This window comes from Rhinopithecus bieti, unplaced genomic scaffold (genome assembly GCF_001698545.2).
Source record: "Rhinopithecus bieti isolate Rb0 unplaced genomic scaffold, ASM169854v2 scaffold_1295, whole genome shotgun sequence".
NCBI classification, from domain to species: domain Eukaryota; kingdom Metazoa; phylum Chordata; class Mammalia; order Primates; family Cercopithecidae; genus Rhinopithecus; species Rhinopithecus bieti.
This window is the reverse complement of record NW_016803880.1, coordinates 1,426,721-1,441,049: the sequence shown is the minus strand read 5'-3', so window position 1 is coordinate 1,441,049 and position 14,329 is coordinate 1,426,721. Positions and strand designations below refer to the sequence as shown.

General features: G+C 37.6%; 1 protein-coding gene across 1 annotated transcript in view; it reads left to right on the top strand.

Moving 5' to 3' along the window:
* Positions 1–14,329, top strand: part of USP16 (ubiquitin specific peptidase 16) — a 35,685-nt gene that overhangs the window by 14,247 nt on the left and 7,109 nt on the right. The window contains 9 exon segments of the mRNA XM_017856309.1: positions 4,027–4,122; positions 4,713–4,791; positions 4,794–4,845; positions 5,479–5,566; positions 6,600–6,678; positions 8,621–8,712; positions 9,072–9,128; positions 10,012–10,188; positions 13,460–14,123. Of these exon segments, the coding sequence (XP_017711798.1) occupies positions 4,027–4,122; positions 4,713–4,791; positions 4,794–4,845; positions 5,479–5,566; positions 6,600–6,678; positions 8,621–8,712; positions 9,072–9,128; positions 10,012–10,188; positions 13,460–14,123 (1,384 nt within the window).

Genomic DNA, 14,329 nt, shown 5'->3' with positions numbered 1-14,329 from the left:
TTTTTTATTTTGAGATGGAGTTTTCACTCTTGTTGCCCAGGCTGGAGTGCAGTGGTATGATATTGGCTCACGGCAACCTCTGCCTCCTAGGTTCAAGCAATTCTCCTGCCTCAGCCTCCTAATTAGCTGGGATTACAGACGTATGCCACCATGCCTGGCTAATTTTTGTATTTTTAGTAGAGACGGGGTTTCACCATGTTGGTCAGGCTGGTCTTGAACTCCTGACCTCTCAGGTGATTCCCCCCACCTCGGCCCCCCAAAGTACTGGGATTACAGGTGTGAGCCACTGCACCCAACAAGTGCATGGTTTTCTAAATACTTTTTGACTTAAATGTTCTCAGTTGCCTGTGCATATTTAAGTTTTAACAAAATGCTGATTCTGGAGTCTGACATTTTCTTTTCAAGATTGTAAGAGTGGCAGAGTTTCATGAGCCACTTCCTTGTTTATGATAGATTTTGCATTCTCCCCTCTTGCTGAATTTTTATGGCTTTGAGGTTTATGATTATGATTTTTTTAGGGCTGTGGCAGAAATTCTCAGGAGCAGCATGCCTTGAAGCACTATCTTACACCAAGATCTGAACCTCACTGTCTGGTTCTTAGTTTGGACAACTGGAGTGTATGGTGAGTTTCGCTTCCTCTGCCTGTTGGGTGGAAATTATTTGAAATATTGGAGAATAGAAATGTTTAAATATGTTTAAGAAGAAAACAATTTAAAATTTTTGTAGTATGTTTTAAAATACCATCACTTTCACAAAGCTGAAGAATGTGGTGTTATGAGAAGCTTCTGCTTGGACGTTTGCACAAACAGAAAAATTGTAACATAGAAGACTTAAGAATCTTTACCCCTTTGTTTTTGTTGCTTGTGATATTATAAGGTATATAGTGGAGATAGGGATGCTAAGAACAAATTTCAGATAAACAAGATTGTAATAAAATTTTGGCTATAAATTTGCGTGAAAATAAATATCAGGCTGGTATATCATAGACGCTGCATCGTAACATCATTAAAACAGATTTTTACCTCTTAAAAATCATTTTCACAGTAGTCTTCACTGAATGACATCTTTTTTTTGGCGGGGGGGGGGATGGAATCTCTTTCTCTCGCCCAGGCTGGAGTGCAGTGGCGCGATCACAGCTCACCGCAACCTCCGCCTCCTGGGTTCAAGCAATTCTCCTGCCTCAGCCTCCCGAGTAGCTGGGATTACAGGCATGTACCACCATGCCCAGCTAATTTTTGTATTTTTAGTAGAGACAGGGTTTCAACATGTTGGTCAGGCTGGTCTCAAACTCCTGACCTCGTGATCCTCTCGTGATTCGCATGCCTCGGCCTCCCAAAGTGCTGGAATTACAGGCATGAGCCACTGTGCCTAGCTTGAATGACATCTTTCAATTTTAAATGTTGTTACTTTTGTCTGGCTAACACAGTGAAACCCCATCTCTACTAAAAATATCAAAAAAAAAAATTAGCTGGGCGTGGTGGTGGGCACCTGTAGTCCCAGCTATTCAGGAGACTGAGGCAGGAGGAGGGTGGCATGAACCCGGGAGGTGGAGCTTGCAGTGACCATAGATGGCGCCACTGCACTCCAGCCTGGGCGACAGAGCGAGACTCTGTCTCAAAAAACAAAAAAGAAGTTGTTATTTTTGTTAGTGTAGTTCTGTATTTTAAAATATATGTAGAAAAATCTTTTGACTTCAATGTTATAACCAGTAAAGTAAAATATTTGGGGTATTTCATCGTACTACTTATATGCAGCTGTAATTCTGGCAAATCTTAGTAATAATAAACCAGAGTAAATATGCACTGTCTTCTTCAGGAAAACAGAATTTTTATGTTCAGTTTCTTTAATAGAATAAGTTGGCAGTTACACACTTTGGATTCCAGGAATTATTATTTATCTCCCCCTTTTTGGTTGTCAGTTTGTCATTTTTCTTTCTGTGATTTTTTTGGGACACAGGTGTTATATATGTGATAATGAGGTCCAGTATTGTAGTTCAAACCAATTGGGTCAAGTGGTTGATTATGTTAGAAAACAAGCTGGCATTACAACTCCAAAGCCAGGTAAAATAATTTGTTTCTTTAATATATACCAAATGTTGATTTATGTATCTGCTGATACTTAGATTTGTTATACTACCTAGTGTTACATACAGCTGAGTAACATTAGTTATGGTTGATTTCAAACTATGAAACTTTTTAGTTTCAGGTGTTAGAAGGGATGTAATAAATGGTCTAGTCAGATGTGATGAAGGCCATAGACTAAGGTAATGACCAATAGACCTGTTCCCGTAACCCTAGCCAGGCTTACTATAGACTTGCCTTAACACTGTTCTTAGTGTCGTAATTTTGTAATAGCAAGATTTCTGTCTGTTTGCTGGGATAACATAAAAGTAAAGCATTTGTGATTCCTTCTAATGGTCAGATATTTCTTAGGTTCTTTCCATGCATAATTAAACTAATTGACTGATGTACAGCGTTTGCTTTAAGCATGTTTTTTAAATTTCTATTGTCACAAGTATCTTTGTCAGAGCCAGAATTACTTTTGTTTTTTACTTTAGGATTGATTTTTGACCCACAGAATTCATTAAAAAATTTATTTTATGTCCACGTTCTTGATTGTTTCATATTCTTAATTTTACAAGGTAAGATGTGTTCGTTTGTAAATAATTTTTGTGCAGTAAAAAAGGGAGATTTATACCAAAGCACATACTGTTTGGTTTCATTTGTCAAACTATTGCTTACTTTAGGTCTGAGTATTTGTTGTTTATTGGGTTTTTGTTTTGTTTTGTTTTTTGCATGGCAATTTACCTGTATTTATTTAAAATCAAATGGGTGGGTGGGTTGGAAATAATGTCTTTAGGTAAACTCACAGACTCTAAAATACTGTTTCCCAAGTATACGTCTGCATTCGATATGACCATATTACACATTTTGCCAAATGTTTTCTTCTTCTTTTTTTAAAGCAGAGAAAGATAATGGAAATATTGAACTTGAAAATAAAAAATTAGAAAAAGAGAGTAAAAATGAACAAGAGAGAGAAAAGAAGGAAAACATGGCTAATGAGAATCCTCCCATGAATTCTCTTTCTCAGATAACTGTGAAAGGACTCAGTAATTTGGGAAACACGTGTTTCTTCAATGCAGTTATGCAGGTACATTGTCATTTTTTTCCCTTTAAAAAAAAAAACCATCCTTTTCCTTGTAGAATCTGCTACTTAACTCCCCCCTAAGTAATTTATTTCTATGTATCCAAAGAAAACTTTTTTTTTTTTTTTTTTTTTTTTTTTTGGAGACAGGGTCTCACTCTGTCACTCAGCTGGAATGCAGTGGCACGATCTCAGCTCACTGCAGCCTCTGCCTCTTGGGCTCAAGCAATCCTCCTACCTTAACCTCCAGAGTAACTAGGACTGTAGACATGCACCACCACTTCCAGCTAGTTTTTGTATCTTTTGTAGAGATGGGGTTTCGCCCTGTTGCCTAGGCTAGTCTTGAACTTCTGGGCTCAAGCAGTCCACCCACTTGGGCTCCCCAAAATGTTTAGATTCCAGGCGTGAGCCAACTCGCCTGGCCAGAGAAAACTTAAGGAAAGTTTTATTGCATAACAGTAAGACAGTTTGGTGAGCACTCGGGTGCAGTGGGTTTGAAACAAATATTGCTGCTGCTTTCATGGAGCTTGCACTTGGGCGGCGGAAACACAGGATAACCTCATACAGAAGCAAATATGTAGCTACAGGTGGCGGTAAGTGGTTGTGAGAGAATCATGGTGGAGTATTGGGGATAGCTACTTCTGATTGGCTGGTGGGAGAGTGCCCCACTGAGGTGATGAATAAGTTCAGAAATGAAGTAGTTATGACCCATATAGAGCCGGGAGAGAAGCGTCTGTAACTTCTCATTTTCCGAGTACAGATACAATAGAGATTTTAGTGTTGGTCATGATTTTCTGTTTTGATAGAATAGACACTTAAGAAGTGTTTGAGTTGATTTGCCTTTAAGTAATTTTTCTCTTTTTTTTTCACCCTACATGCTAGAACTTGTCACAAACACCAGTGCTTAGAGAACTACTAAAAGAAGTGAAAATGTCTGGAACAATTGTAAAAATCGAACCACCTGATTTGGCATTAACAGTATGTTCTTTAAACTTTTCTAATCTGTAACTTTCTTCTCTGAATGTCTGTTTTCTGAATTATTTTGAATAATTGACACTTATTTCCACTGTTTTGGTTTTGTTTTACTTTAGGCTACTAAGTTGAACAGTTTCAGGCTAATAGAAGTTTTGAGGAGCCTTTACATCTGTTTGCTCTGTGTATGCGCTGATTTTCTGTGCTCAAGGGTTAAGCTTCCTTCTTGGGAATGTGTATATGTTTGTGAAGCCTTAGGCTTACCTTATTATTTTTAACATCTTTAAGGTACTTAAGAGCTGTGTAATCAAATAAATATTGCCTTATCCATTTTTATTATTTACATTTTGCTTTGGCTCTTTCAATTCTTAGGTAGTAAGTGTTCCGGATAATCTAAAACTAAAATAGTAGAGCTGAATTCTGCATAAAACAGTCTGTGACCAAACAGTTTCTGTATCTTTTGATGTACATTTTAAACTTTTAAATAGGGCAGTTCTGTCAGGAACATTGACAGTATATGTTAACTAATTAGATTTTAGTAAAGTCAATGATTCCAAAATTTGACTGAAGAAAGTAATTTCTTTTCCCATATTCAGGAACCGTTAGAAATAAACCTTGAGCCTCCAGGCCCTCTTACTTTAGCCATGAGCCAGTTTCTTAATGAGATGCAAGAGACCAAAAGGGGATTGTGACACCTAAAGAACTCTTTTCTCAGGTCTGTAAAAGTGAGTATCCACTTTGATTGTGCTTTTAGTGCTTCACATGCTGAGAAATCATATTAATATTAAAATATAAAAATATTAATAGCATTACATTTAGTCAACTCTCTGTATACAAAATGCATAGTTTTTTTTCATTTGGATTTTAACATATATTTTATGTGATAGTTAAATCTCCCAACGGTGTTAGTGGACTAAACAGAAATTTGTAGAAACTAGAACTTTCTGGCCGGTTGTGGTGGCTCACGCCTGTAATCCCAGCACTTTGGGAGGGTGAGGTGGGCGGATCACAAGGTCAGGAGATCAAGACCATCCTGGCTAACACAATGAAACGCTGTCTCTAATAAAAATACAAAAAATTATCTGGGCGTGGTGGCGGGTCCCTGTAGTCCCAGCTACTCTGGAGGCTGAGGCAGGAGAATGGTGTGAACCTGGGAGGTGGAGCTTGCAGTGAGCCGAGATCGCCCCACTGCACTCCAGCCTGGGCAACAGAGCAAGACTCCGTCTCAAAAAAAAAAAAAAAAAACAAAGAAAAGAAATTAGAACTCTCTGAGATTTGGGATATGATCCTAAGATTTTCTAAAAATAGCTTCAGATCTTAGTAGACTGAAGATTGCTTTTCCGTCTTTTTCTTTTTCTCCAGAGCAGTGCGGTTTAAAGGCTATCAGCAGCAAGACAGCCAGGAGCTGCTTCGCTATTTATTGGATGGGATGAGAGCAGAAGAACACCAAGTTAGCATGTTATGACCATTGTATTTTATGATCTTATCTTCATAAGCTTTCTGTCTCATTTGATATCTTACGAGTTAAAACAATGAAAGCTAGATATTAAGGCCATCATACTTTTAAATTTTTTCTTACACCAGTTTTTTCAACTAGTATGTTTTCACCATTAGAATGAATCCAGAGAATTAGCAGTGATTCTCTTTCTCATGATGGCTTAAGTTTAGTTGATGTTTACAACATTAATGTTCTTTAAAGGTTCTGTTGTACTAACCTATGAGAAGAGCTGCCAAATATTGGAAAATGTTTCTCCCAAAATGGTTCCCAGGTGCAGCACACCCTTACTCTTATTCTGAGTCTGATTTAACACTGTTTTTTGAATCTAGAAAGTATTTTCATTTTGTAGGAGTCAGGGAACATTTGTTGCATTTTAAAATTTTTGTTATTTGCCAGGATATAAAATAATGTATTTGGGGATATGAATTAATGAGTACTCGTAATAGTGATAACTAATATTTATTTTGCACTTATTTTATGCCAATCACTGTTTTCAGTGTTTTGTATTAATTCCCTTACTTCGTTCTCACAAAGTTTCTGCGAGGTGGATACTGTGGTTTTTTCCTATTCCATAGATAGAGAATCTAGGCTGTGGAGAGGTTCAGTACCTAGTTTAAGGTCCCCCAGAAATAATGGAGCTGGGCTTTAAGCACTGGAGTCAGCCCCTGTGGCTCTCACGTAATCATTCTGCTTATAGGACAAGCTATTTCAGTTGCTTTTCAAAGGAGGTGGGCATGTTCTGATAAGCTTTGGTTTGAAAAGGTTTAAGATCTTGAAATGATGAGATAATACCTTTTTTAGTGATTGCTTTGCAGCATAATTCCTTTTTAGCTCCTGGAATTAATTTTGAAAATGTGATTTTGGAATTATTTAGTAAAAATGGGCAGCTGTATCCTGATCACTTTCTTGACTTGATTACATATTTTCTAAGGAAAATAAAATTTAAAATTTAATAGTGTATATATATTCATTTTATTACTTTTAGAGAGTGAGTAAAGGAATACTTAAAGCATTTGGTAATTCTACTGAAAAATTGGATGAAGAACTAAAAAATAAAGTTAAAGGTAATGTCTGACTTTTTGAACTAAAACACTATAGTTGAAATCCTCTGTATCTTAGGACAAGATTGCTGGCACATGTATTTCCAAGTCCACAATTCTTAATGTATAATTTCTCTTTATCAACATTGATTAGTAAAAATTATTCGGTATTCCAAAAGTGGACAATTTTAACCTATAGTGTATTCTTTTTATGTATTAAAGATAGAGCTAAGATGAATTACAGTTTTACTTTTCAAAAGCTTAAAATTATAATTAGCAGTAATACATGAATTGTATTTGTTACTGTGAGTTGTCAGTAGTTGGTATTAATCGTGGAGCCAACTTAGTTCTTATTATATGGCATGTAAAGATTTAGGACAGATCTGCCCAGTAGAACTTCCTGTGTTGATGGAGCTCTACTATATCTTTGCTGTCCCATATAGAAGCAACTGGGCACGTGTGTCGCCTGAAATGTGACTGGTGAAACTGAGGAACTACATTTTTATTTTTATTTTTATTTAATTGTAATTAAGTTTACATAGCCACAAGTGACTAAGGGTTACTGTATTATAAAGCACAGATCTGAATCAACTCATAGCAACTCTTTGCCTCCTTGGTGCCCTTTAGAGCCTGGCCAGTAATGAAGAGAATTATCCCCGCTGGCATTTTCTGTCGTAAAAGTGTGGTTCCGCATAAATTATCATTTGAATAGTGCTTATAGGCTTCATGTATTTGGAAAATTGGCTGACCAAGTAGTAAAATTAGGGCTTTTAGTTAGATTAAACTTATCAAGATTATTTCTAGGAACATAGGAAAATAAAAGGAAGATTTCATTTGAAATATTTTCCTGAGGTTTTTCTTTTTCTTTTCTTTTCTCTTTTTTTTTTTTTTTTTTGAGACGGAGTCTCGCTCTGTGCCCGGGCTGGAGTGCAGTGCAGATTCCGCTCACTGCAAGCTCCGCCTCCGGTTTCACGCATTCTCCTCCAGCCCTCAGCTCCGAGTAGCGGACTGGCAGGCCGCCGCACACCTCGCCCGGCTAAGTTTTTTGTATTTTTTAGTAGAGACGGGTTTCACCGTGTTAGGCCAGGATGGTCTCGATCTCCTGACCTTCGTGATCCGCTGTCTCGCTCTTCCAAAAGTGCTGGGATTAAAGCTTGAGCCCCCGCGCCGGCCTCTTTTTTTTTTTTGAGGTGGAGTTCGCTGCTGTGTCGCCAGGCTGGAGTGCCGTGGCCAGATCTCAGCTCACTGCAACTCCGCCTCCCGGGTTTACGCCATTCTCCTGCCTCAGCCTCCTGAGTAACGCTGGGACTACGGCGCCCGCCACCTCGGCCCGCTAGTTTTTTTTGTATTTTTAATAGAGACGGTTTCACCGTGTAAGCCAGGATGGTCCTCGATCTCTGACCTCGTGTCCGCCGTCTCGGCTCCCAAGTGCTGGATTCCAGCTTGAGCACCGCGCCCGGCCTTTCTTTTGTTTTTAAAATATCAAAGGAGTTCGGTCTTAGAGTTCACAAAACAAGTTACATGCATTTTCTCTCCCAGTTTGCTACTGTGGTATCTTTTATCAGTCTTGAATGTTAGAATGTTAGAGCTAGAACTAAGGAGCTAGACTGTCATTCAGCCTAGTCCGAGCTGTTCATTTTATACTAACAGAGAGAGAGACATAGAAGTCTCACTGACTTGCACAGTTTACTGCCCACTGACTAGGTCTTGGATACGGACTTTTTTGTCTTATTCCTAAAAGGTGATTGTGTTCAATTATGTTATGCTCAGAGGTGGAATATATAATACTGACTTCTATCGCATAAAAATGAAATAATGGTGATTATGAATGGAGGAAGAAGTCTGTGGGACAGGAAATTTAAAATAAAATTTTAGAGTTAGATAGGTAAGTAGTTTTAGTTTTTCTTGTTTAATTAATTATATAAAGGTAATTGGTAATTGATGAACTTTTTTTTTTTCTCCTTAGACTATGAGAAGAAAAAATCAATACCAAGTTTTGTTGACCGCATCTTTGGTGGTGAACTAACTAGTACGATCATGTGTGATCAATGCAGAACTGTAAGTAGATGTGATGTGTACTGGGTTTATTCATTAATATTCATATAGTAGTTTATCTGTTGTTTATTTCAAAAACAGAAATCTCTACCTTCATAGGATATCTTTTTAAACTATTCAGATGTGCATGGTTCTTTGTGGGAAATGTCAGCACTCCTTAAATCTTGAAGAAGTTAAACATTTTGATTTATTTCCCCCAACCCAAAGTCCTCAATGTTGTGTAATTTTTCATTTCAAATTTTCTTAAGCCGTTGTTTATTTTAAAACCCTCCCCTACCCCCCATCCCACAGGGCAGGGAATATCTTACTATGTAACATTTACAGTATTTACATTTTTACACTTTTTTTTTTGATTGGTTAAGGTCTCCTTGGTTCATGAATCTTTCCTTGATTTGTCTCTCCCAGTTTTAGATGATCAGGTAAGACTATTGAGTTTATTTTATTCAAGTAGTTTTTTTTCCTGTAAGATTTTACGGGGGGGAAGCCCTGTTACTCTTTTTAAGTTTGTATATTACTAGCACATGCAGAAATTTTCTTAATTTGAGGTAGAATAATTTTAGGATTTGAATAAAGAACAGGGTAACTACTTTTAAAACAAGGATGAAAAAAAGATGATGTATTCAGAATTCTGTACAAGTAATTAGTTTGGTTTCCATACAGAGAAGTATTTTCCTTATATTAAAATTAATACTTATTTTTGTTATATAAGACTAACCACGAATCCCTTGCACACCTAAGTTCATAAATGTTAGATAAAGAGTATTATTTCATTTTAATTTGGTTCCTTTTAAGTAGTAGTAGGAAAAAAGAGATGTTATGAGTATTGGATAAATCATTACTCAACTTTGTATGAATTATGAGACCTTTGGCTTGTTACTTGGCAATTAGTCTCACCAAACTTTATTTTCTCTTTTTCTAAAACTGTCATATGCATGCAAAGAAAGAAAAGAATAAAAAAGAATACACTGTGGTGACTTATATAAGTCACTTAGAAAATGTATTTGGAAATGGACATATTTACAGGGTGACACAGCATGTATCTAATAAAATTCATTGTATTTCTATTACACTTGCATGTGGCGTTACCTTTTGCTGTTTTGTTGGTTTGCTTGTTTTCTCATTATGTGAAGATTGCTTTCTAGTATATGAGATAAGTGAATTTTGTCTCGTCTATTTTCAAATATTGTGGAAAATAAAACTAGTATATAATAGAATTAGAAAAATATTTACATAGCACGGATTTTTTTCACCAAATGGTAGTTGTAAAATTTTGTTTTTGACCTATGTTATCTATATTTTAAGAGTGGTAAGAAAAGTGTAAATGATAGAAATCTGAAAAAGACAATGGAGGATGAAGATCAAGATAGCGAGGAAGAAAAAGATAATGACAGTTATATAAAAGAGAGAAGTGATATTCCTTCTGGAACAAGTAAGCACTTACAGAAAAAAGCAAAGAAACAAGCCAAAAAGCAAGCCAAGGTGGGTAATTAGTAGGAAAATCATATACTTCTAATTTTATATTTTGAACTGTTGAGTGTGTAGTCTGAATGACATTGGTTAGACATGTCTGTTGTTTTAGATACAGCACTTTCATTTGGCAGTTGCGGAATTTAGCTCATTTAGTATTCTCTGCAGGGAAATTGCTTTGAGTATATGGGAAGAAAATGTCGTGCTTCTTTTTAAAATCCTGCATTGCTTGTAACAAGTATTTGTAGTGAATTTAATTAACTTAATTTTTTGAGTTAATATATTGACACCCACAAATTTGAAAATATATAAAGATAATAAGTCCCCCTCCCACCACTGTTTTTTTTTTTCCTCGCTGCCACCGAGACGGAGTCTTGCTGTCACCCAGGCCAGAGTGCAGTGGCATGATCCCTGCTCACTGCAACCTCTCTCTCCCAGGTTCAAGCAATTCTCATGCCTCAGCCTCCTGAGCAGTCAGGACTACAGGCGCATGCCACCAAGCCTAGCTAATTTTTATATTTTTAGTGGAGACAGGGTTTCACCATTATTGGCCAGGCTGGTCTCAAACTCCTGACCTCAAGTGATCCGCCCGCCTCGGCCTCCCAAAGTGCTGGGATTACAGGCATGAGCCACTGCGCCTGGCCGACCACCACTTTCCTTTTATGACAAAGATAAACATTTTCGTTTCTTCTTACGTATCCTTCTGGAGTTTCTTTTGGAAAATATGAGCAAATACAAATATGCAGTCTTGGTTTTTCCCCCCCTTTCTTACCATATACACCATTCTGGATTGTATTGTTTGTTTATACTTAGATTCTTGGAGTCCTTTCCATTTTAGTATATAAAACCTGTTCTTTTTTTTTTTTTCTTTTTTCTGTTTTTTTTATTTTGAGATGGAGTCTTGCTTTGTCGCCCAGGCTGGAGTACAAATGGCGAGATCTTGGCACACTGACTCCTGGGTTCAAGTGATTCTCCTGCCTCAGCCTCTCAAGTAGCTGGGATTACAGGCATGTGCCACCGTGCCTGGCTAATTTTTGTATTTTTAGTAAAGACAGATTTCGCCATGTTGGTCAAGCTGGTCTCTAACTCCTGACCTCAGATAACCTGCCCGCTTCAGCCTCCCAAAATGCTGGGATTACAGATGTGAGACTCTGTTCCTGGCCCTTTCTTTCTTTTCTTCTCCCTTCCCCTCTCCTCTCCTCTCCTCCCTTCCCCTCTCCTCTCCTCTCCTCCCTTCCCCTCCCCTCCCCTCTCCTCTCCTCTCCTTTCTTTCCTTTCTTCTTTCTTTCCTTCCTCCTTTCCTTTCCTTTCCTTTCCTTTCTTTCCTTTCTTCTTTCTTTCTTTCGTTCTTTCGTTCTTTTCGTTCTTTTCGTTCTTTTCTTTCTTACAGTTGCATGATTCTGTTTTATGGATGTGCCATAATTCATTTAACCATTTCTCTATTGATTTAGGTTGTTTCTAGTCTTTTGCTATAATGGTCAATGCTCTAGTGAATAACCCTACACATGTGTCATCTGTAGGATAAATTTTGAGAAGAGGGATTGCATTTGTAGTTTTGGTTGATACTAATTGTCCTTCACAAAGGCTGCTCCTGACCCTTGACAGCTGTGTGTTATCAAACTTCCAGATTTTGATTGATGTGTTAGATGGAAAATATTATGTCAGTGCAGTTTTATTTTGCATTTATTTTAATATAAATTAGATTAAGCATATTTTTATGTTTCAGAGCCATTTGTGTTTCATTTTCTTTGACGTTTTTGCTTATATTCTTTTCTCATGTTTTATTCACGCATTCCTCTGTTTTTACGGAAACACTTCAGAAAATGTTTGGGTCCCATCCTGTTGGCTGCCCTTCATTCTTCTGGTATTACAGAGTAGCCTCACGCGGGTTGTTCTTTCAGTTACAACCAGAAATGCTAACCCCTTTGGGTTTTTAGGCATTTCAGTAACAGGAATCTTGATGAAATGCCTTCTTTTCCTCTCTGTTTGGAAGTAGGTTGCAAGTGGCAAGAGTGATTTAAAGGGAAAAGTTCTTCACTCTCTTCTGTAAGTGTGGCTGCCTTGCTTCTTTGTTAACTTCAGGCCATTTTTTTCTCAGAATACTTTTGTCCATTCCTCTGACCAATCTACACTGTACTTGTACATCCTTGAGTTCTTTCAGTTTGTTTTTTTTTTTTTTAATCTCAGTGAAACCTTGACCCAGTAACTCATGTGGATATATTTCTTTCTGTTAGGTGTGTAGTCAGACCCACCATATGGTATAACATTTGACTGCCTGGGTTTAACAGTCTTATTACTCTGCCTGGATTACTTCTCTTAGCACAGAGACCATGTCTTGCGTATTTTTATTTCTGCAATAGGGTGCTTTTTTGATGGTTGGTGATGGTTTATTCCTGATTTCGTTTAAATAACTTTTTCTTTCTTTTTTTTTTGGGAAGAGTCACTCTGTTGCCCAGGCTGGAGTGCAGTGGTGTGGTCTCAGCTCACTGCAACCCCCACCTCCCATGTTCGAGCGATTCTCTTTTCTCAGTCTCCTGAGTAGCTGGGACAACAGGCACGCACCACCCATGGATGCGTTACAGGCATGCCTGGCTAATTTTTGTATTTTTAGTAGAGATGGGGTTTCACCATGTAGGCCAGGCTGGTTTCAGACTCCTCATCTCAAGTGAGACGCCCTCTTCAGCCTCCCAAAGTGTTGGGATTGCAGGTGTGAGCCACTGCACCTGGCCTAAATAACTTTTCTTCATAATTTATTTATTTATTTTTTGAGACAGAGTCTTGCTCTGCCACCTAGGCTGGAGTATGGTGTGCGTGATCATAGCTCACAGTAATCTTGAATTCCTGGGCTCAAGTGATCCTCCTGCCTCAACCTGCTGAGTAGCTGGGACTACAGGTGCACACCAACGTGCCCAGCTAATTTTTATTTTTATTTTTTTTTAGAGATGGGGTCTCAGTATGTTGCCCAGGCTTGTCCCAGACTCCTCAAGTGGTCTCTTGTGATCCTCTTGCTTTGACCTTCCACAGTGCTAGGATTACAGGTGTTAGCCACCATGCCCAGCCAATTTCTTCATAATTTATTCGATCCTTGGTAGTAAAGGAACTTTTTAGGATCAGATTGTGAGAGTGAACTCTTCCTTAGGAAATTATTTTTGACTGACAAGCAACAAAACTGGATATAGTACATGTATGTGCTTTCTCTTTCTTCCTTTGTCTCTCTTCCTCCTTTTCTCCCTCTCTTTCTTTCTCTTTCTTTATTTTTTAATACCTTATACTTTTTACCCAGAACCAACGAAGACAACAAAAAATTCAAGGAAAAGTTCTTCATTTAAATGATATTTGTACTATTGACCATCCTGAAGATAATGAATATGAAGCTGAAATGTCACTTCAAGGAGAAGTAAATATTAAATCCAACCATATTTCACAAGAGGGTGTTATGCATAAAGAATATTGTGTCAACCAGAAAGATTTGAATGGCCAAGAAAAAATGATAGAAAGTGTAACTGACAATCAAAAATCCACAGAGGAAGTCGATATGAAAAATATCAACATGGATAATGATCTGGAGGTTTTAACATCTTCTCCCACTGAATGTACTAGGAATTTAAATGGTGCCTACCTAATGGAAGCGAGCAATGGAGAAGTGGACATTTCCAATGGTTTCAAAAACCTAAATTTGAATGCTGCTCTTCATCCTGATGAAATAAATATAGAGATTCTGAATGATAGTCATACTCCTGGAACAAAGATGTATGAGGTTGTAAATGAAGATCCAGAAACTGCTTTCTGTACTCTTGCAAACAGGGAAGTTTTCAATACCGATGAGTGTTCAATCCAACATTGTTTATATCAGTTCACCCGTAACGAGAAACTTCGAGATGCGAATAAACTGCTTTGTGAAGTATGCACACGGAGACAGTGTAATGGACCAAAGGCAAATATGAAAGGTATTTTAATGCTCTCACTGTATGTAAAATTAATATTCAGGGGCACATTTTGCCCTACATAGGTAGAGTGCTCCTATTCTAATTGTATCGGGATTTGGATGGCATGAATAAGTGTCCTCTTCTTTGTAGATATTTTAATAGAAGGATGGAAGAAGTAGGACTTTACTGAATTGGCTAATACACTATGACATCCCAGCAGCAGTTAA